The sequence below is a fragment of the Diceros bicornis genome, chromosome 33 (assembly GCF_020826845.1).
Source record: "Diceros bicornis minor isolate mBicDic1 chromosome 33, mDicBic1.mat.cur, whole genome shotgun sequence".
NCBI classification, from domain to species: Eukaryota; Metazoa; Chordata; class Mammalia; order Perissodactyla; family Rhinocerotidae; genus Diceros; species Diceros bicornis.
The window spans coordinates 25,171,246-25,192,866 of record NC_080772.1 but is presented as its reverse complement, the minus strand read 5'-3'; the positions used below and the strand labels follow the sequence as shown (position 1 = coordinate 25,192,866).

At 35.9% G+C, this 21,621-nt stretch overlaps 1 protein-coding gene across 4 annotated transcripts in view; it reads left to right on the top strand.

The window, feature by feature from the left end:
• STAU2 (staufen double-stranded RNA binding protein 2) overlaps positions 1–21,621 on the top strand; it is a 301,766-nt gene that overhangs the window by 18,232 nt on the left and 261,913 nt on the right. Inside the window, exons 1-3 of one of the 4 annotated variants that reach the window (XM_058528885.1) lie at positions 1,731–1,785; positions 5,980–6,125; positions 16,064–16,223. In XM_058528885.1, coding sequence (XP_058384868.1) covers positions 1,746–1,785; positions 5,980–6,125; positions 16,064–16,223 — 346 coding nt within the window. In that variant the 5' untranslated portion in view covers positions 1,731–1,745. Of the gene's footprint in view, positions 1–1,730; positions 1,786–5,979; positions 6,126–14,083; positions 14,278–16,063; positions 16,224–21,621 lie in introns of those variants that run through there. The other 3 variants (XM_058528886.1, XM_058528888.1, XM_058528887.1) reach the window with 3 other exon arrangements.

The window sequence follows — 21,621 nt, the reverse complement described above, 5'->3', positions numbered from 1 at the left end:
ATACGAAATGGAGGATTGACGCAGATGTTAGAGTGAATCTTCCTCAGCAAAAAAAAAAAAAAAAAAAAAAAACCCAGAAAAAGAAAACAAAAACCCCAAAAAACAGCAACAAGATACCGTTACGCACCTGTTAGAATGGCTAAAGTTAAGAAGACCAGCCATACCAACAACAGACAACAAACCCGTTGGCTAAGGCCACACTCCGTTTTAGCAGTGTGTGAGTCCCAAAGTGGCTTTATATGGAAAAGTCAGAGATTGTAGGCATGACACATGGGCTGCTTTGAACCAGGTCCTTGAACATCTTTCTGTTTTGTAGAACCCTGGTGGCACTGTGAAGACTAGATAGGACAATAGCAATTCGAGTTGAAGACTTTTACACTGGAAGGCATTCCCTACTTTTCATGGCTTTGTAAAATAATTTTTTAATAAAAGATATACATATTAATTGTGAAAAACTAAAACAATGTAGTACTTAAAAGTAGGAAGTGAGGACCCCCCGCCACCAGTCTCTCTTCCCCTTTAATACATGCACGTTTGATTTAAAGAAAATAAAAATAAGATCAGACCATAAGCTGTTAGAACCTTTTTCATTCAACATTTTGTAATGTTTTTCCCATGTCGGTACGTAAGCACTGTACCTCATACTCTTTTTCAAAGGTGCGTAGTCCATTGTAGTTTGTTTCACCAGTCAATTACTGGTGGATAAATATTTAGCTTGTTTATAGTTCTTGCTATGTGGATTGTCATTGTGTATGCGCTATGCAAGTCTTCCTGCAGTATGAATACTAGATGTGTAATTGTTGTTTTAAAGATAGATACCATTGAAACTTTAATCAGTATTGCCAGATTCCCCACCAAAAAGTTTGTACTAATTTGTTTGCACCAATAGAGTTTGCACTCATTTCCCCACATCCTTGCCAATACTTACATGATCATTTTTTCATCTTTATCAGTTTAGTGGGGTAAATTCTCTCTCACTGGAATTTGAATTTTTATTTCTTTAAACAGTTTTTTGAACAGATGTGTTTACTCAATAAATTATATTATGTGAATTGATTGTGCATACGTTTGCCCTTTTGCTATCGGATTTTTTTTAAAAAAATTGATTTATATCACCTTTGTATTTTATGGATGTTAACAGTTTTTCTTCGCATGTTGTATTTCTTTCCCAGTTTGTAGACTGTTTTTTAGTGTCATTTATGGTGTGTTTTGCTCTACAGAAGTTTTACATTTTTGTCTTGTTAAATCTGTCAGTTTATCCCATTATGGCTTTAGGTTTCTCTTCTTATCTAGAAAAACCTTCTATGTTACAGGATTATGACAAATATATGACAAATATCAAGTTTTCTTGTGCTTTTGTTGTATTTTTATATTTTGCATTTTAATACTTCTGGAATTTATTTTTGTGTTTGTGAGATAGGAACTTTAATTTTTTCTTAATTAATAGGCAATTATAAGACAGCGGTTTGATCCTTGGGTAGTGATTTTGCTTGGACAACCTTAGGTTATGGTCTAATCTGAAGTTATAGGGTTTCTTTTAGTTATAACCATGGACAGTCACATTTCTCCTAGAAGGCAAGAGCCTGTGGAAGTTATGTCAAATTCCTTTGCTCTTTTGACTCTATTTTCTTTCTTTTTATTTTACTTGGGAATTAGGATGAGTCCCTTCCAGTAGCAGGTAATAGGGAAAGGGGAGCCAGCAAAGAGACATAGAAACTGTGTCCAAGTCATTTCTGGGACCAGAGATGGAAACGGATTCTTCTGTGGAGAGACTTGCCTTGGCAGGTGAGGTGGACTGTGGCTTTGCTAGCAACAGCTCTGGCTGTAATTTAACTACCTTAAAAATGTTGCTGCTCTAAATTCTGGCTTAGGGAACGTTTGGTGTTTTGGTGGATTCTGGTCACATAGTTTTTTCTGCTGTTCTCTCCTGTGCATTCTGTGTTGTGCTGATGATCTACTTGCGTCTGCCAGAATGTGATGTGTTTTCTGTGCTTTCTCCTGCATGTGCGCTCTGGAAAAGCTTAGACTGTCTTTCTCTCTCCCTCCCTTGCTAACTCGGTGAATTCCTACTTTCCTTAACTAATCTAATCACCACATCTTGAAACGCACCTTTCAACGCCCCCTTGACCTAAGGAGTCCCTGTAACAGCCCTATCATAGCACTTCTCCTCTTGTAGTTTATTGTGTTTGTTTCTTGTTTGTATCTCTTTCTTCTTCCAGACTGTGAGCTCCTTTGGGACAGGGATTTGCCTGTTGATTAAAAACTGTGAGCTACCTTATTTTGGTATAGTTTGAAGATTTAAGTCCCTTTATAAAGATATGAAAATAGAGTATATTTCAAAAAATAGAGTTTATCTATGTTTCATTGAGTGTGCAGATGCCATAGCTGTTTTACCAGTGTTACTTATCAAAGTTATGGAGAGTTACATGTAAACAAGTTTCGTATGACAAAGGTAGAATATTTCCTAACACAAATATGAGAAATCTTAAATATAATTTATATCATACTTGGGGATTTTTCAGTTGAAACAGACTTATGATGTTATAATAAGTTGGTGGAAAAAATAATAACAAATATGTGCTTTTTACAGAATATTGAAGTAGTATATTTGTATGAATAAAATAAACTTAATCTAATGGAACATTTTAACTCAGAATATTTTAGCTTAGAAAGCTATGGGAAAAAAGTTTATAAAACTTACTGTTTTCATATTTGATGATAATGTGTTTTAACAAATTGTTTGTAATCAGAATAATAATGCATTCTTATCATTGTTAACAGTGTCTTGTATCATCTCATTCAACCAATGCCATCATCCAGTAATATAAAAACAACTATTATTTCTATTTTACTGCCTAGGAAAGTGAGATTTAAGTGCTTTCTCAAGGTCACATAGATGTGAATTAGTGGCAGAGAGATCCAAAACAGGCTCTTAACCATTATATGGCATTTGCTCTCTCAAAAACAAAGGCTTAGATTGTGAAATCTGTTATCATTAATTTTGTTTACTTCTAAGTAAATGTCTACTATTCTAGCCACCAGATTGACTTGAAGCCTATTTCAAAATATCTTCGTTGAGGACATTCTTAGGTCTCTTGAAAATGTATACCTATGCAACAGTGTATATGTAATTCTCACTTTTTGTGCTGTTGACTTTTATAAAAAGTTATATATAAATTGAGTTTATAGATCTCAGTTTTAATAGACCAGTTTGTTTTATAATTTTGTAGATGTTTTACCAAAATTTGGTTTAAAGTTTTAAATTATTGCTGTAACGGTGAGCTCTGTCAAGTCATTAATACCAATAAAATTTCTGATTAAATAGAGGAACAGCTGTTTAAAATAAAATTTTAATCATTTCATAAAATAAAAAATTTCAACTAGGACTAATTATTTTTAAATTTACCAACTTTGAACGTTTAGATTTTAGTTGTAAAGTTTTATCAAAGTGAGATCTTGCATGTATTTTGCACACCTTTCGCACCAAACTTCAGTCACACGTTAAATCCATTATTGGATTCCATTAATGGATCCCATGAATCAGTTATTGGTTTCATGTTATTTTTATGAAGCAGAAAGTCAAAATTAATGAAATATAAGTTTATCACCATGTTATTAGCACTTTCTTTAAAGGATTTAGATCAGATTTTCGTACTAAAGTTTACAGAGCTATAAACTTACTATTTTAATCACATTTTAATATATTTAAAACCTATGCTATTAAAATGTTTCGTACTATAAAATTGTCACATTATGCTTGCTATGCTTCTAATATTTTTTGCATCATAACAGATGAATATGCAGCATTGCTGAGTTATGAGAATTGTGCGGTAGCAGTATAAATGCTATTTCAGTGTTATGCAAAATTGACTGGTTTTTACCAGACTTTAGTATTTTCTCTCTCTTAACAAATTGTCATTCCTATTTTGCTTTTTGATATTCAGCTAGCTGTGTTATCTATAGTACTTGAGTATTTAATGCCATGGTATGCAAGGATGTCAGCTGTGTTGGTCCTACAGTTGGTTGCTTAGATTCTCTTTTGTTTTATTTATGCCTTACTAGGTATTTATGTAGTTTTCTTATGAAATAATTTCTTAATCATAACGATTGTGATCAAGTCATTGTACCAAACTGTTGGTCCTGTAAAAAGTATTAAAAGGTTAAAAGAATAGTATCTTCTGCATTAAACCTTGCCATAGAAAGTTTGTAGATGAAATTCCTAAACTCTTTCCGTGCATTTAATGTCTTCTCCGTACATTGTGACTACAGTTTAACTGAGCAGGAAGTAATGCCACTTGCATGTTTTAAGCTTAGGTTTTTAAGTGTTTTTTGGCACTGATTAATGGGACATGAAAGAAAAACTAAAAAGCAGTTGAATATCTATAAATGAGATGAAGAAAAAATAGGATAAAATAGTTTAATATAGTATTAGGAAAATATTCTGAGACTGTAATAATAATTACAGTAGAATTTAGAATACCATACATTTAAAAACCTTAATTTCATAACAACCTGTGAGTGAAGTAGGATAGATTTTTTACCCTTATTTTGCAGATAAAGAATAGACGGTTTAGTAAATTTAACTAAAAATAATGAAGACCTTGTAGGTTAGGGAAGAATTCCTTAAACAAGGCATAAAAAGCACAGATTATAAAAAAAAATTTGATAAATATAATACATAAAATAATTAATAGAAAAAAGGACAGAAGCAGGTTGCAGAAGAGGAAACCCAAGTGATCAATAACATATAAGAAGATGATTAGACTCACCAGTAATCTGGGAATGCAAATTAAAATTATAGTGGGGAAAACAAAAAACAATAGTGGGATACAAGTTGTCAAACATCAGATTTTCAGAAATGAAACTACCTGACCTTACTGCATTTTTCACTGTTGAGGGGAAATGGTGCTTGTCATGCTGCCAGGGGACGGAGATATGGTACAATCATCCTGAGTGCCATTTGGCAGCGTGTTTTTACTTGTAAGGTGAAGAATGGGAAACAACCTAAGTGTCTATCAGTAGAGGAGTAGATTAAAAAACTGATACGATATTGTGATGAAAATTATACAGCAGTTAGAAGTAATGCACTGGATCTATCTAAGTTACAATCTCAAAAACATAATGAGTGAAGAAAGACAGTTTTGAAAATCATGTGTTTATTATATTACTACTTATGTGACTACAAAACCACATATATCAAGACTATGTATTTCTTCGTGGATATAGGTGCATATGTATAAGTGTATTTTAAAATATCCCAGAGGGATATATTCTAAATTCATATAGTGGTGGTTTCTGGAAAAAATAAAGGGAACTTAACTGGAATGTCATACTGTTGTTTTTTTTTTAAATAAGACTTAAAGCAAACATGGAAAATGTTAACTGTAGTTCTGTGTGGTAAGAATATGGGCATTTGTTAAATTATTCTTTGTACTTCTCTTAAAATTTCGTAAGAAAAGGAAGTTTCTAAAAAATAGTTGGAAGCGCTAGTATTTAAACTTAGGACTTTGATTTCCAAGTCTAGAACTTTTTCAACTAATATGCTGTCTCAAAATGAGAAGTTAAAAAAGTAAGATCAAATGATAAAAAAGGTATACAAAATTTAGTTTTACAGTAATAAGAATCAGAATTCTCTGTTTATGCTAAAATTTTCTGAGAGGAAAGGAAAGTTACAAGATAGATTAAAAATTATTGTAATCTTACTTTAAAATCTTTAAGCATGCTGTTGTCATATATATGTATAGAGAGCAACTTAGGTACTTATGAAAAAAGTTACCTTAATTTACTGTTTAAAGTGTGATAATTATTTGTGTTGCATGTAATGAAAGACATTTAACATTTAGATGGTTTGAATTTTTTGTATAAAATTAATGAAAATAATTTAATCCAGATTTACAGTATAATCTGACTTCAATCTAAAAAAGTCAAAACTAGCTTTTCTTCCATTTTGTAAAGTCATTCTTCACAAAAACTTTACAGCGTTTTTATTTACAGCTTCTCTCCAAGATAAAATGGCAAATCCCAAAGAGAAAACTGCAGTGTGTCTGGTAAATGAGTTAGCCCGTTTCAATAGAGTCCAGCCCCAGTATAGACTTCTGAGAGAAAGAGGGCCTGCTCATGCGAAGGTAAGGTCATGCAGAGAGGCGGTGAGACATGCTTACCCAAGTCTGTTGGGCGTGTCAGCTCAGGGTGTAATTGTGCTTCATTTCTGGGGGCGGGGGCAGTGGATGGCCCGAGAGCTCTTAGTTCTATATTAAAAATATTTTTAAGTCTGTAAAGAAACAGTTTTATAGCTCATTTTGGTTTATAAAACTCTTTTAGGTACAGTGCTTCACAAAAATCTTAACAAAACACATGAGATACAGATTTCTGATTTCCATTTTGTAAATTAAGAAACTCAGGCACAGAAGAGTTAAGTGACTTGCTTAATCGTTCATAAGTGCCAATGCCAGCACTCAAGTGTGTGTTCTTTGGCTCCCAAGGACAGTGCTCGTTCCATTATGTCATAACTACTAAAGTAAAAATGGAGACAGAGCATATACAGCGATGGTTACCTAGTGACACAGCTTTTCCATTGTGGTGTGTGTGTAATTCTAAGGTTAATCATTTATAAAAGTTGTATATACCAGTATTATTATTTATGCATTCACTTATAATATTGTTCTTTTACGTGCAAAAGCAGTTTATATATATATACAGGCACACCTCATTTTATTGCTCTTCACTTTAATGTGCTTCGCAGATATTGCATTTTTTACAAGACCCTCCACCAGCAAAAAGATTACAACCTGCTGAAGGCTCAGATTATGATTAGCATTTTTTAGCAGTAAAGTATTTTTTAATTAAGGTATGTACATTGTTTTTTTGAGACATAATGCTATTGCACACCAAATAGACTACAGTATAGTGTAGACATAACTTTTATATGCACTGGGAAACCAAAAAAATTGTGACTTGCTTTATTGTGATATTCGCTTTATTGCAATGATCTGGAACCGAACCCGCAATATCTCTGAAGTATGCCTGTATAATCTCATACGTATATATTTACATATATACATGTTACAGAGAAATCTATAACTAATGCATGTATGTTTGAGCTCTATTCATCTGTTTTTAAAAATATCAGTTGTGCACAAAATTCCTTGGTAGATTTTTAATCTTGTATGTTGGAGATTATGATAATGATCAGAAATTTTTGTATACAGCATGGAAGCAATTGAGTCTCTAAAAGCTGGTTAATCTTCGTAAAGCAACTGGCTATTGGATTATTTAATTGTTTTCTAGCATCTCCTTCAAAGAAGGAAAGTAATATGAAACAAATCCGTCAATTTTGTTCCCTGTTAGAGACTTTTATGAAGGATTTCTGGGTAACAGTTTAATTTGTTCGTAACATCTTTTGTGCAGAGCAAAAAGTTGTGGTCTTGGTTTACCTGTCTAGTCATATGTCCTGACTCTCTTTCATACACATTAATTCAGACCCATTTCATACTCATTCTCTTTATGCCTTTAATCATGTTGAACTGTTTGCATTTCTTAGAATATTTCGTGGTTTTTTCACATCTGTCTGCCTTTGCGTATGTTATATTGTCTCTCTGCCTTGAAGGTCGTTTTGCCCTGATTCATTTTTCAACACTCAGCTCACATATCACATCTTCCAGTCCTCTGTGAAACTTCTCTGATCCCTCCATTGGGTCTCCAGCAGGCCCCGCCCTTCTCAGTTGTGGTCATTACTCTGCTGTAGTGCAATGATTGTGTTGTCATTGCTGTTGTACTGGACTGAGCTCATTTAGGGGTAATGAATATTTTATTCTTCTGTATTTTAAGGTTCTTCTATTATATGTCCTCTTTGCTCCTCATTGCCAGTTCCAGGTAGTATTCTTCCTTGAGATGACCCTCCAGCTTTGAATTTCATGTTAGTAGACTAACTCCCCACGCCCCTCATGGTGGTCATTTGCTAACTTCTGGGTAATCGTCACATTGCTCATGGCTCACTTTCATTCTAACACTCCTTCTGTCTTAATTTTTGTTGATTTTAGCTTCTAGATAGATGATTGTTTTTCACTCTCCTTGAGCTACTCACTCCTGTGATCACATTCTTGATTTATCATTACCAATAACTGAAAGACCCTCCATAATTTTAATCTCAAGCATTCAACTCTCTGACGCCGCCTAACTTTCTAGTTCATTCCCTCTAGTAGTTTGACATCAGTAGTCCTTCCACACTACAAATCCATTGATTCTACCACCTTTTTACTATTTCTCACTTCTCTTAGTCCTTACATGGTTCCTTATCCAGCTTAAATTCCATGTGCCTTATATGTACCCTCAGCTCTCTTGCCCCTCTTGGTTAGTACTAGCCTGGCAAAGTCCCAACTTAAATCCGATCTCTGCCTTCCGTTCTGAATTATGGATGAACTGCCTGGAGAGGTCATCCCCTCTATTTCTGTACTAGACCTCATCCCCTGTCACCTATTCTATCAGCTTTCCTTTTCCTCCCCTCCCTTTCTTCTACGTCATCAATTTCCCCTTCTAGTGGACCAGGTTTGTTGTGGTGAAAGTGGACCAGAGTGTGTCTCGTAGACCCACTATGGTCCGCATTCTTATTTCTAGACAGTCCCAGGATTCCCTTGGGTTCTAAGGAGATTTGGAGATCCCTTTGGCCAACCTATGCCTACTGCTCTGGGTACTTTGGTTATAGACCACCCCAGTTAGCCTGCAGCTCATATTTTAAAATAGTATTAGAATAATTAGCATATTATTTAATGAAGGATAATATTTATGTTATATTATGTTATAATATCTAATATTAATAATTAATGTTAATATTAATTGGCTAAGTCTGGATGCCTTTTGCTTCCACAAAAGACATAAAATGTATTTTAGTTTAAATAAATGATTATCTCTGGCACGAAAAATTTTAACCAAGTTCCAACTCGTTAATTTTCTTGGGACATTAGCCAATTATATGGCAATTTATATATATGTGTTTGTATAAATATGCTTACAGTAGTGGTTCTCAACCCTGGCTGTTCATTGGGATCACCAGGGGAGTTTTAAAAGATACTTACGCCAGAGTCTTATCCCCAGAAATTCTAAATTAATTGGTCTTAGGTGAGGCCCAGACATCAGGACTTCTCTTTAAGCTCTCAGATGACTCAAATGTGCATCCATAGTTGAGAAACACAGGATAGAGGTTAATGTCTTCAGGTTGATGTGGAATTGACTTCTCATACATACTTCTTGATGGGAAGTAGTGACCCACCTTATGTTTATGCGCTTTCCTCTTTCCTCCATTGAGTCTTAACAGAATCTGGGCAACTTTTCGTATGTGACAATTAAATAAAAAATAATTATTTCAGTGTTTCTCTTGCCCCCTTTTGTTTTTCAGCTGACTTTTTAATTGAACTCTGAAGTAATTTGTTATACCTTGTATTGATGTGAGTTATTATGATATTGCTGTATCTCCTAGGTACCTAAATACAGTTGTTTATTTTTTCTATGACAAATTTCAAAAGAAGACTGTTATAATGTAGAGGATAAGGAAGAGAGCCATGAATAACATAAAATGATGTTTTCTCCTCTTCCTTTATTTCCCTATTTTGATAAATTTTCAGTAGGCATGACTAAGTGTTAAGAAAGCTACACTTTGAGAAAGTTTACTTTGGAATAGATATCACTGAGGGAGGCAGCATTACCCAGTGGCCTTGAAGCCAAGTAGTCTCTTTTTTTTTTTTTATCCTTGCTAGATTTGCCAGGCTTAATCTTTGCCCTACGCTATCCAGCTTGTGTGGCCTTGAGCAACTAACTTAGAGTCTCAGTGTTCTCATCTCTAATTTGAGAAATACAATTACCTGTTCTAGTGTGGTATACTGGAATGATGATTTATAAATTCTTGGCAATTATGTTAATGATGGAGGTACGCAGATAATTTTATCATTGCTTGTTAGTAGTATATAGGATTTAAAAAAAAATCCTTGGTAAAATATCTCTTGCGTATTTGCCGTGTGATGGGCACTGTTCCTGCACCGGAGCTTCCTACTCTGCCGTCTTCTGGGACGTTACTCTGCGTATGTTCTGGACACAAGTCCTTTATTAGATATATGCTTGGCAAATATTTCCTCCTAGTCTGTGGCTTATCTTTTCTTTTTTTAACAGTGTCTTTTGAAGAGCAGCTGTTAATTTTGATGAATTCCAGTGTATCCATTTGTTCTTTTATAGATTGAGCTTTTGATGTCATACCTAAGAAATCTTTCCCTCATCAAAGGTTGTAAGATTTTCTCCTGTGTTTTCTTCTAGAAGTTTTATAGTTTTAGGTTTTACATTTAGGTCTAATTGCCATTTCGAGTTAATTTTTCTATGTGATGTGATATACGGAATGAGGTTTATTTATTTTTTGCATACGGATGTCCAGTTGATGAAGAGACTAACCTTCTCCACTGCATCACCTTTGCACCTTTGTCAGAAATCAGCTGTTCATATATGTTTTTTTACTTCTGGACTCTGTTCTGATCTGTGGTCTGTTTTTGTGCAAATGCTGTGCTGTTTTGATTACTCTATAATTCTTGAAATTTGGTAATAGTGGCCTTCTGATTTTGTCCTTCTTTTTCAGAATTATTTTGGTTATTCTACATCCTTTGCATTTTCATATGAATTTTCAAGTCAGCTTGTCCATTCTGTGAAGCACTCTGCTGGGATTTTGAATAGAACTCCCACGAATCTATAGCTCAAATTGGGGAAAATTAACATGTTAGAAAAATTGAGTCTTCTAACCCATGAGCAAAGTGTATCTCTCATTTATTTAAATATTCTTTAATTTCTCTTAGCAATATTTTGTAATTTTCAATGGACAGGTATTTCCCATCTTTAGGTTTATCCCTATTTCATATTTTTGATGCTATTGTAAGTAGTATTGATTTTTAAATTTCAATTTCTAATTGTTTTTATTGATCATTGCTAGTGTATAAAAATACACTCTTTTTTGTATATTGATCTGGTATCCTGCAGTCTTGCTAAACTTACTTATCAGTTCTAGTAGCTTTTTTTCCTTAAGATTCTATTGGGTATTCCACATGCCATTTGTGAATAAAGACAGTTTTAAATCTTACTTTCCAATCTGAATGCCTTTTATTTATTTTTCTTGCCTGATGGCATTGGCTAAAACTTACAGTGCAATGTTGAATAGAAGTGGTGAGAGCAGACATCTTTAACTTGTTCCCAAACTTACGGGCAGTCATTCAGCTTTTCCCCATCACTTGTGATGTTAGATGTAGCTTTTATTGTAGATGCCTTTTATCAGGTTGAGGCACTTTCTTTCTACTTATCTTTTGCTGAGAGTTTTTAACATGAATAGATGTTGATTTTTGTCATGTGGTTCTTCATTGATTGAGATGGTGATATGGTTTTTCTGTTTTTAATCTCTTTGTATTGTGAATTACATTGATAGATTCTCAATTGTAGAATCAATCCTTGCATTCTTGGGATAAAACACTTAGTTATAATGTATTATCTCATTTCTATATTGATGGATTCCATTTGTTAGTATTTTGTTAAGGATTTTTACATTTATCTTTATGAGAGATATTGGTCTGTAGTTTTATTTTGTTTTCCCTAGTAGTATCTTACTCTGGATTTGGTATCAAGGTAATGCTGGCATCATAGAATAAGTTGGGGAGTGTTCCTTATTCTTCAATTTTTGGGAAGAGTTTGTGTAAATTGGTATCATTTCTTCCTTAAATATTTGGTAGAGTTTATCATTAAAACCATCTGGGCCTGGAGTTTTCTTTGTGGAAAGGTTTTTAACTACCGATTCAATTTCTTTAACATATTTAGGGCTGTTCAGGTTACCTATTTCTTCTTGAAAGAGCTTTAGTAGTTTGTGTCTTGCAAGGAACTTAAGTTACTGAGTTTACTGGCATAAAGTTGTTCAAAAATATTCCCTTGTTATCTTTTTTTTTTTTAATATTATTTATTTATTTATTTTCCCCCCAAAGCCCCAGTAGATAGTTGTACGTCATAGTTGCACATCCTTCTAGTTGCTGTATGTGGGACGCGGCCTCAGCATGGCCAAGAAGCGGTGGTCGGTGCACACCCGGGATCCGAACCCGGGCCGCCAGCAGCAGAGCGTGTGCACTTAACCGCTAAGCCACGGGGCCAGCCCTCCCTTGTTATCTTTTTAATACTTTAAGAATCTGTAGTGATGTCACCACTCTCATTCCTGATATTGGTAATATGCGTCTTCTTTTTTCTCGTGATTAGTCTGGCTAGAGGTTTGCCAATTTTATTGATCTTTGCAAAGAACAGCTTTTGGTTTTACTGATTTCCTTTTTTCTTTATTTTTCTATTTTCTATTTCGTTAATGTTTGCTTTTACCTTTATTACTTTTTTTTTCCTCTTTACCTCAGATTTGATTTGCTCTTCTTTTTCTACTTTAAGATTGAAACTGAAGTTAAGGTATTTGAGACCTTACCTCTTTTCTAGTAAAGGCATTTAGTGCTAGAAATTTCCCCTTAGTACTGTCTTAGTGTCATCTTCTGAGATGTAGTGTTTTCATTTTCATTCAATTTAAAATACTTTCTAATTTCCCTTTTGATTTCTTCTTGTACCCATGAGTTATTTAGAAATGTGTTATTTAGTTTCCGAATATTTGGAGATTTTCCAGAGATCTTTCTGTTATTAGTTTCTAGCTTAATTCAATTATGGTCGGAGAACATACTTTGCATCACTTGATTCCTTTGAATTTATTGAGACTTGTTTTGTGGCCCAGAATATTGTCTATCTTGGTAAATCTTTTGTGAGAAATTGAGAACAAATGTATATTTTGTTCTTTTTGAGTGTTCTAAAAATGTCAGTCAAGTTATGTTGGTTTATAGTGTTGTTCAAGTCTACTATATTTTTTGTGATCATGTGCTTAGTAATTGTTATATCAGTTATTGAGAAAGGGTATTGAATCTCTGACTTTAATTGTGGATTTTTCTATTTTTCTTTGCAGTTCTATTAGTTTTTGCCTCATATATTTTGAAGCTGTGTTATTAGTTGCCTAAATATTTAGGATTGTTATTGATTGATTGACCCCCTTATCTTTATGAAATGACCTTTGTTATCACTGGTAATGGTCTTTGCTCTGAAATCTACTTTGTCTGATATTAATATAGCCATTTCTGACTTTTCATTGATTTATCTTAGCCTGATATATTTTTTCTTTCCCATTGCTTTTAAACTATGTGTCTTTATAGTTGAGGTATATTACCTAGGTAGCTTGTAGTTGGATTTTGCTTTTTTATCTAGCTTGACAGTCTCTAACTTTCAAATGGGGGCATTTACACCATTTTGTTTTAATTTTCACAACCATCCTATGTTCTTATTAGCCCCATTTCACTAACAAAGTAAGAAAACTCAGAGAAAGAATAAGTAACTTCCCTAACACACACTCAGTAAATGGTGAAACTATGACTTAAACTCATAAACAGTGTCCCAGGATTCCTGCTTGAAATTATTAAATTATTATGTAGTGGGATTATTTTTTCTCTAGTTTTATTGAAATATAATTGATATATATCTAACATTGTAGTGGTTTTAGGTGTACACTGTAGTGGGATTCTTAAGAGAGGTTTCAGCAAAGCAAAGGATTGACTTGGATACATTTGTATTTTATAGAATGTTCATGTTGATGGTGGTGAGCAGGATAGTTTGAATGGGAAAGTCTTATGTTAAGGGAATGATGTTAGGATGGTCTTGTAGTAGTTTTGGGGAAAGATATTGATATTCTTCACTAAGACACTGACAAAGAGTATAAAGAGAGGAGGCCAGATCTGACAAACATTTTTGAAGTTGAGTCAATAGTTTGATAATTGGATGCAGGAGAGAATGGAGAGAGAAATGGAAGAGAAAAGGAAGACCAATCAAAGGTGTCTGGCGTGTAAGACCAGGAAAATGGTGACATCTGGAAGATTAGGAGGCAGGAAAGAATTAGAGACGGGGTAAATGAAGTATTCTGAGTCTGAGTTTATAGGGGCTGTAGACGAGGTGGTGATAATAGAAATTACGACGAAGAGTTTTGAGATATTGTTAAATGTCTTCAGAAGGCAAGGATAGACAAAGACGCTATTGAGGTTTTGAATCTAACTTAATGGAAGAATAATTGATGGAACTTTCTGGAGTATGAACTGATTTGGAGGAGAATGGAGGACATGATGTTCTTTGTGGCAAAGTTCTTTGTTAAATACTATGATATGAAAAACAAAAGAGCTCGTCATTGAAAAATCATCTTAAAATCAGGTAAATGTATTCAAGATATGTTTTGGGGGTATATATTTTAAACTGAATCAGAATAAAAGAAAAATTAATCACTTTAAACAGATATGTATATATTTTGAATTTCACGTGATTGTAAGTATTTTCCAACTCTGTGTTTTGAAAAATTGAAAACCTACAGGAAAAATTGAACGAGAAGTACGATAGATACTCATATATCTTTCAGATTTACTAATTATTAATTTATTTGCTGCATTTACTTTATTTTTTGCTCCTTCTATATAGACATATACTTTTTCCCTGAACAATTTGAAAATAAATTTTAACTATCATGGTATTTCACCCTTGAATATTTATATAACTGTCTTATAAGACCAAAGACGTTCTTCTACATAACCACAATACTACCATCATCCAAGAAATTTAACCTTGACTGAACATATTATTTTATATATAGTCCATAGTCAAATTTCCCCATTAGTTCTCTAAATGCCCTTTATACTTCCCAGTACAAATCCAGTCAAGGATCATACATTGTAATTTATTATGTCTTTTCATGTCTCTTTAGTGTCCTTTAATCTAGAACAGCCCCCTGCATTCTTTTGTTTTGTTTTTTCCTTTCACGACATTGATGTTTTTGAAGAGTTTATGCCAGTTGTTTTACAGAATATACCATAATCTAGAATGTCTGATTGTTTCCCTGTGATTAGATTCAGGTTAAACATCTTGGCCAAAAATAGTCCATACTTGTCATTGGATCATATCAGGAGGCATATGATGTCGATTTGTATGATTATCAGTGATGCTAACTTGAATCACTTGGTTAAAGTATTTTCCACCTGATCTCCCTCCTGCAAAGATACATTTATTTCTTTGAAATTAATAGTATTTTTTTGTTAATACTTTGTATTCCTACAAAGTAGTAAGCTATCTGTGGAGTAAAACAGTGGATTGTGTGTGTATGCTGTAACTTGATCCTAAATTTTGAAGGTGAACAATCGGTTTTGGGGCTCCTATGGAAATAAGGTGTGAATGGAATGTTAGGGTGTGCAGGGGGAAGGGCTGGTGTGAGATGAAGATGGACAGGTAGGACTTTTGTGCCATGGTAGAGCGGGAGCAATCAAAGATGTTTAACCTGGCGCTGGTTGGGGTGATGCGATTGGATCTGAGCTTTAGAGAGACAGTTTTAGCCGCAGTCAGTTGGGAGATGATTATGTTTAAGCTAAAGATGATGAAAGACTGGATCCAATGCAGCAGTGTCACTGGCAGAGAGAGGAGAGAGATTGGAGAAATATTTGTGAGGTTAAAGTTGACAGAATTTGGTGACTGGTTAAATGTTGGTGGTGGAGGATTGAGAGTTTCTTGATGACATAATATTTAATAGGATTGCCTGACTCATTGACTAGACTGTGCTAAGTATAAAGTTAAAGAGATTAGATTTTATAAAAGTGTTACCAAGGCAGGGCCTTTTGGATTCTCTTACAGTTTCTCTTCTGTTTGTACTGTACTCTTTTGAGGACTGTTTGAATGACATTAACAATATGATTCTATTTAGGGAAGTAATTTCTTCTTGATTTATTCTACCCAAAATGTACACTTAAAGCTGCACTTGGATAGGATAGTACACAATTTGGCGCAATCTCTTAAAATTCTTTCACTAAGTAGAATAAGATTTTTGTTGCAAATGATTTGTAAGGTTACCTCTGGCTCTAAAATTTTGATCCTATAGTGTATCTGTTTTTCTCTCAGAGGACGCATTTTGTTTCCTGAAAAATTTTCATGTTTTCTTTGTCTCTTTATGTTTTCCAAGATGTTCTCAGTGCAGCTGAGTCTTGGTGAGCAGACGTGGGAGTCCGAAGGGAGCAGTATAAAGAAGGCCCAGCAAGCTGTTGCTAATAAAGCTTTGGCTGAATCGCCCCTTCCCAAACCAGTGCAGAAACCACCCAGAAGTCATGTTAATAATAACCCAGGTATGGCACTAACTCAGTTCCTTCTGTTGTGGCGTTGTGCTCTGTATGTGCTATTCTCTGTATTCTCCTTTACAGCAGGCCAGTCGCATAGTCAACAAGTATTAATAGCGCACAGAAAAAAGACAGCTGAATGATAACTGAAGGTGAGAGAATGAAGAAGGAAATTGTAATTATTTTAAAAATTTGCTTTAATGGATACTCTAAAGGTGCATTATTATTATTATTATTTTTTTTGTGAGGAAGATTGGCCCTGAGCTAACATCTGCCCATCCTTCTCTTTTTTTTGCTGAGGAAGACTGGCCCTGGGCTAACATCCATGCCCATCTTCCTCTACTTTATATGGGATGCCGGCACAGCATGTCTTGACAGGCGGTGCGTCGGTGCGCACCCGGGATCCAAACTGGCGAACCCTGGCCGCCGCAGCAGAACGCGCGCACTTAACTGCTTGCACCACTGGGACGGCCCCTAAAGGTGCATTATTTTTAATGCACCTTTTTTTTATTTTTTTTAACTTTATTTATTCCCCCCCCCACCCAAAGCCCCAGTACATAGCTGTATGTCATAGCTGCACATCCTTCTAGTTGCTGTATGTGGGACGCGGCCTCAGCATGGCCAGAGAAGCGGCGCGTTGGTGTGTGCCCGGAACCCAAGCCCGGGCCGCCAGTAGCAGAGTGCGTGCACCCAACCGATAAGCCACGGGGCCAGCCCTAATGCACCTTTTAAATATTGGCAAAAAGACATTTGAATACAAAGAACTAGAAAATATGACTGAGTTTTTTTCTAAAGTAAAGATAGAAATGATCAATTTCTCTTTTTAAATATATATGATTTAATAATCAAAAATAGTTATTCTTTATTTTAGTTTAATATAAAATTAGCCCTAAGCATCTTATTATTTGTTCATTGGTGTAGAAACTGTTGATAGCACTATGTAAATTTAGAACATTTGTATGAAGTTTATTAAGAAACCCCAAATCCAAAAAAACCACCTGTGTGTAATATACTGCTAAGGAAATGCGTGTTCTAATTGTAAGCTCCTAAGAATAATTTTGAATAGTTGTTCTGATTGCATACAATACCAACCACATTATATGTCCATTTATCTATTGGGAAGAGGCAAACCTGTATTGGACATACTGCGTGAATTCATAACAAGGTAATAATAATCCATAAGTTTAGTACCAGCCCTACATCTGTTTACTCATTCATTAACTTATTAATTTGATTGGTTACCTTCTGACCAATATTGCTTGAGGTATTTTTGTGATGGGGGTAAAAAAAGACGTTTTGCCTGCCAGCAGGACTCTGTAATCTATTTAATTACAGTCCACGTGCTTATGCTCATAATCAAGTCAGACACTTCTTACTTTCTCCTGTGGCATTTGCTAGGAGACATAGTCTACTCTTTCAAGGACTGCTCTTTCCAGAACTCCATGACTTTGCTATTACTAGTTCTTTTTCTTCTGTTCAGCTGATTCCAGTATTTACTAAGTAGGCTTAAATAAGCCAAAATATTATAACAATAAAGAAAAAACTTATTCTGTGCAGTTTGGATTTGGTAAGAGGCTGTCTACTTTTTTAGTAGTGGAGCGCACGCACTTAACCGCTATGCCTTGGGGCTGGCCCATACTTTTTTAATTTTTAAACATCTCTTAGTGGCCGGCCGATGGCGTGGTGGTTAAGTTTGCGTGCTCTGCCTCAGCGGCCCCAGGGTCCACAGGTTCGGATCCTGGGCGCAGACCTACACCCTGCTTGTCTAGCCATGCTGTGGTGGCGTCCTTTATACAAAAAATAGAGGAAGATTGGTACAGATGTTAACTCAGGGACAATCTTCGTCAAGCAAAAAGAGGAAGATTGGCAACGGATGTTAGCTCAGGGCCAATCTTCCTCACCAAAAAAAAAAATTAAAAAAATCTCTTCAGATTACTGGCTGATTATTAGTACTATACCATTACCTCCCTTTATTAACCTTGTGATTTTATATATCTGAGATATAAAACATTGTCCTTTTCTGTGAGGATTTTACAATCGTATACATAAAACACATAACTCAATGGTAAAGATTAAGTACAAAGTGAATAATAACAGCCATAAGTATTATAAGTAATGATAAACATGGACTGAAGTAGTTGAGGTAAAATATGGATGTTGAATGGAGAATGGGCAGGTATAAAGGAAAGGAAAGAAGCTTCTAGGCTGAGAGAATACTATGAGGAAAGGCATTGAAATAGGAATCTGGACAGTGGGTTTGCCAAAAAAGATTTTTTGTAGATGGTTTCTAATTAGAGCAGATAAGTGACTAGTCAGAGATAAGACTGGACATGTAGTTGGGAGTGGATTGTGGTGGACTTGAATGCCAGCTTTATATTACATTTTACCTACAGGTTTTGGGATTAATATTTATTAATTAATGTGTTTAATTAATGTGTTAATTGTGTTTAATTAATGTGATTAATATTAATGTGTTTAATTAGGAAATTTAATTTAGGAAATTCACTGACATGTGAAATGGAAGGTGGCAAATACTTACAGCAAAATCATTTAGGAAACCATTGCCATAGTTTACGGGTGAAGAAAGAAGAAAAGAAACTCATGTGCAGTGAGTAGCACATGGCCCTCCTCTGCGAGAGGATTGGCGTGGCGGTTGGAATGGAACGGGACAGAGTTGCTGATCCAGTGGTTGAAGCCATGGTAGTGAACGAGCTCTCAGGGCATGTGGTGTGAGCAAGAGCAGTGTGTGCTGACCCCTGAGAAGCCCACTGTAGAGGATGATAGCAGGAGATTAGCCAGAGGAATCAGAGGAAGGAAACGGGAGGAAGTGTGAAAGGCCAGTGGAGATGAGTTTCCACCATTGGATGTTGTAGTGAGCTGAGAGAATGAATAGATTTGGGGAGTAAACTTATTTTTTATTTTTTTATTTTTTATTTTTTTGGTGAGGAAGATAAGCCCTGGGCTAACATCTATTGCCAATCCTCCTCCTTTTTTTTTTTTCCCCCGCTTTTTCCCCCCAAAGCCCCAGTAGACAGCTGTATGTCGTAGTTGCACATCCTGCTAGTTGCTGTATGTGGGACGCGGCCTCAGCATGGCTGGACAAGCAGTGCGTCGGTGTGCGCCCAGATCCAAGCCCGGGCCGCCAGTAGTGGAGTACGCGCGCTTAAGCGCTAAGCCACGGGGCCGGCCCCAGGAGTAAACTTTTAAAATAGAGTATAATATTATGTGCCGGCAAGTGCAGAAGTTATAATTGTAGAGCCTTGATGGATTTTGCACTGTGAATTCTTTTTTTTTTTTTTTTTTTTGGTGAGGAAGGTTCACCCTGAGCTAACTTCTGTGCCAGTCTTTCTCTATTTTGTATGTGGCTCGCTGCCACAGCATGGCTGATGAGTGGTGTAGGTCCACGCCCAGGATCCGAACCTGTGAACCTGGGCTGCCGAAGTGGAGCATGCTGGACTTAACCAATATGCCATGGGGCCGGCCCCTGCACGGTGAACTCTTTACCTGTACCACAGGCTTAACCAGTGCCTCAGAAATCTCCCTTATGCCTCTTCCTAGTGGTTAAACAACCCCGAAGGAAACCACTATTCTGTCTTAGATTTGTTGTGCCTGCTTGTTGGGATCATACACTCTACTCTTGTGTGATAGCTTGTTTTTCTCCGTGTTATGTTTATGAGATTCATCTGTGTTGTGTTTGACTGTATAGTATTTCATTGCTATATAGTATTCCATTGCATGAGTATACCATAATTTACTTATGCATTGGACATTTGGGTTGTTTGGGCTATTAGAAATAATACTGCTGTGAACATTCTTGTATGTATACATTTCTGTCCGGGATGTACCTAGGATTGGAATTGTTGGCTGATAGGTTATGCATGCAAAGAGAGGTGTCTTAGCTGCTGTTTTTGCATCACAACCTTCTATTTCTGGATCTGTTGGGAAAGATAAGAGAGCTATTCAGGCATCAATTAGATGCGATAAAGAAATCAACACACTTTTGGCCAGATTGAATAGTGAATGTCAGCAACAATTAAAGGATGTTCTTGGGGAATTTCCCTGGAAGTTCAACTGAAACAACTTCGACCATTCTCTTACCTATAAGCCAGTTACCGTTAACTGTGAACATACCCATTTTTAAGTGATTTTGGGTTACCCAATTTGGAGACCCAAACATTCAGCTCACTGTTTAATTCAACGTTAGATTTTATTATTCTCTTTTGTCCTCTATGTTCACCATTGTATTTAAGTTTCTTTTATTTTTTAATTTGAACAATAAAAGGGTCAGGATGGCCAAAAAAAACTCATTCATAGTACATACAGGTCGGGGGCTGGCCCCTTGGCTTAGTGGTTAAGTGCACGCGCTCCGCTGCTGGCATCCTGGGTTCAGATCCCGGGCGCGCACTGATGCACTGCTTCTCCGGCCATGCTGAGGCGGCGTCCCACATACAGCAACTAGAAGGATGTGCAGCTATGACAGACAACTATCTACTGGGGCTTTGGGGAGAAAAAGGAAAAAAAAAGGAGGAGGATTGGCAATAGGTGTTAGTTCAGGGCCGGTCTTCCTCAGCAAAAAAAGAGAAGGATTGGCATGGATGTTAGCTCAGGGCTGATCTTCCTCACACAAAAAAATAAATAAATAAAAAATAAAAAAAATAAAATCTTTCATAGTACATACAGGTGGTGCTTGCCTGTAGCCCCAGCTACTCGTGAGGCTGAGGCAGGAGGATCGCTTGAGCCCAGGAGTTCTGGGCTGTAGTGCACTGTCTGGTATCTGTGCTGAGTTTGGCATCAAATAGTGACCTCCTGAGAGCCGGGGACCGCCAGGTTGCCTAAGGAGGGGTGAACCGGCCCAGGTCGGAAACAGAGCTGGTCAAAACTCCGTGCTCATCAGTGGTGGGACCGGGCTTGTGAATAGCCGCTGCACTCCCGTTGGGACAACATACCCAGACCCCGTCTCTTTTGCCCCTCCCTGGTTTAGGGTATCCTGTGTCTCAATAAATAAGGGAGGGAGGAAAGGTAAGTAAAAATTTGCCCTTTCCAAGTTCATACTTAAAGTACATACATAATAAATACATACATAATATATAATGTCAAACAATATCATTTTCCCCTCCTACTGCCAGTGTGTGAGAGCTCTCCACATCACTGTCACCATATGGTATCTTCAGCTTTCAAAATTTTTAGCTATTCTTCTGGTGGTATAGTAGTAATTCATTGTGGTTTTAATTTGCATTTCCTTAATAACTAATGAAGGTGAGCACCTTCTCGTATGCCTGTTGGCATTAGGATCTTTTCTTGTTGTAGCATGCCAGTTGTCTTTTGTCAGATATGTGTATTGCAAATATCTTTCCATACTCCTAATGGTGCATTTTGGTGAACAAAAATTCTTTATTTTAATGAAGTC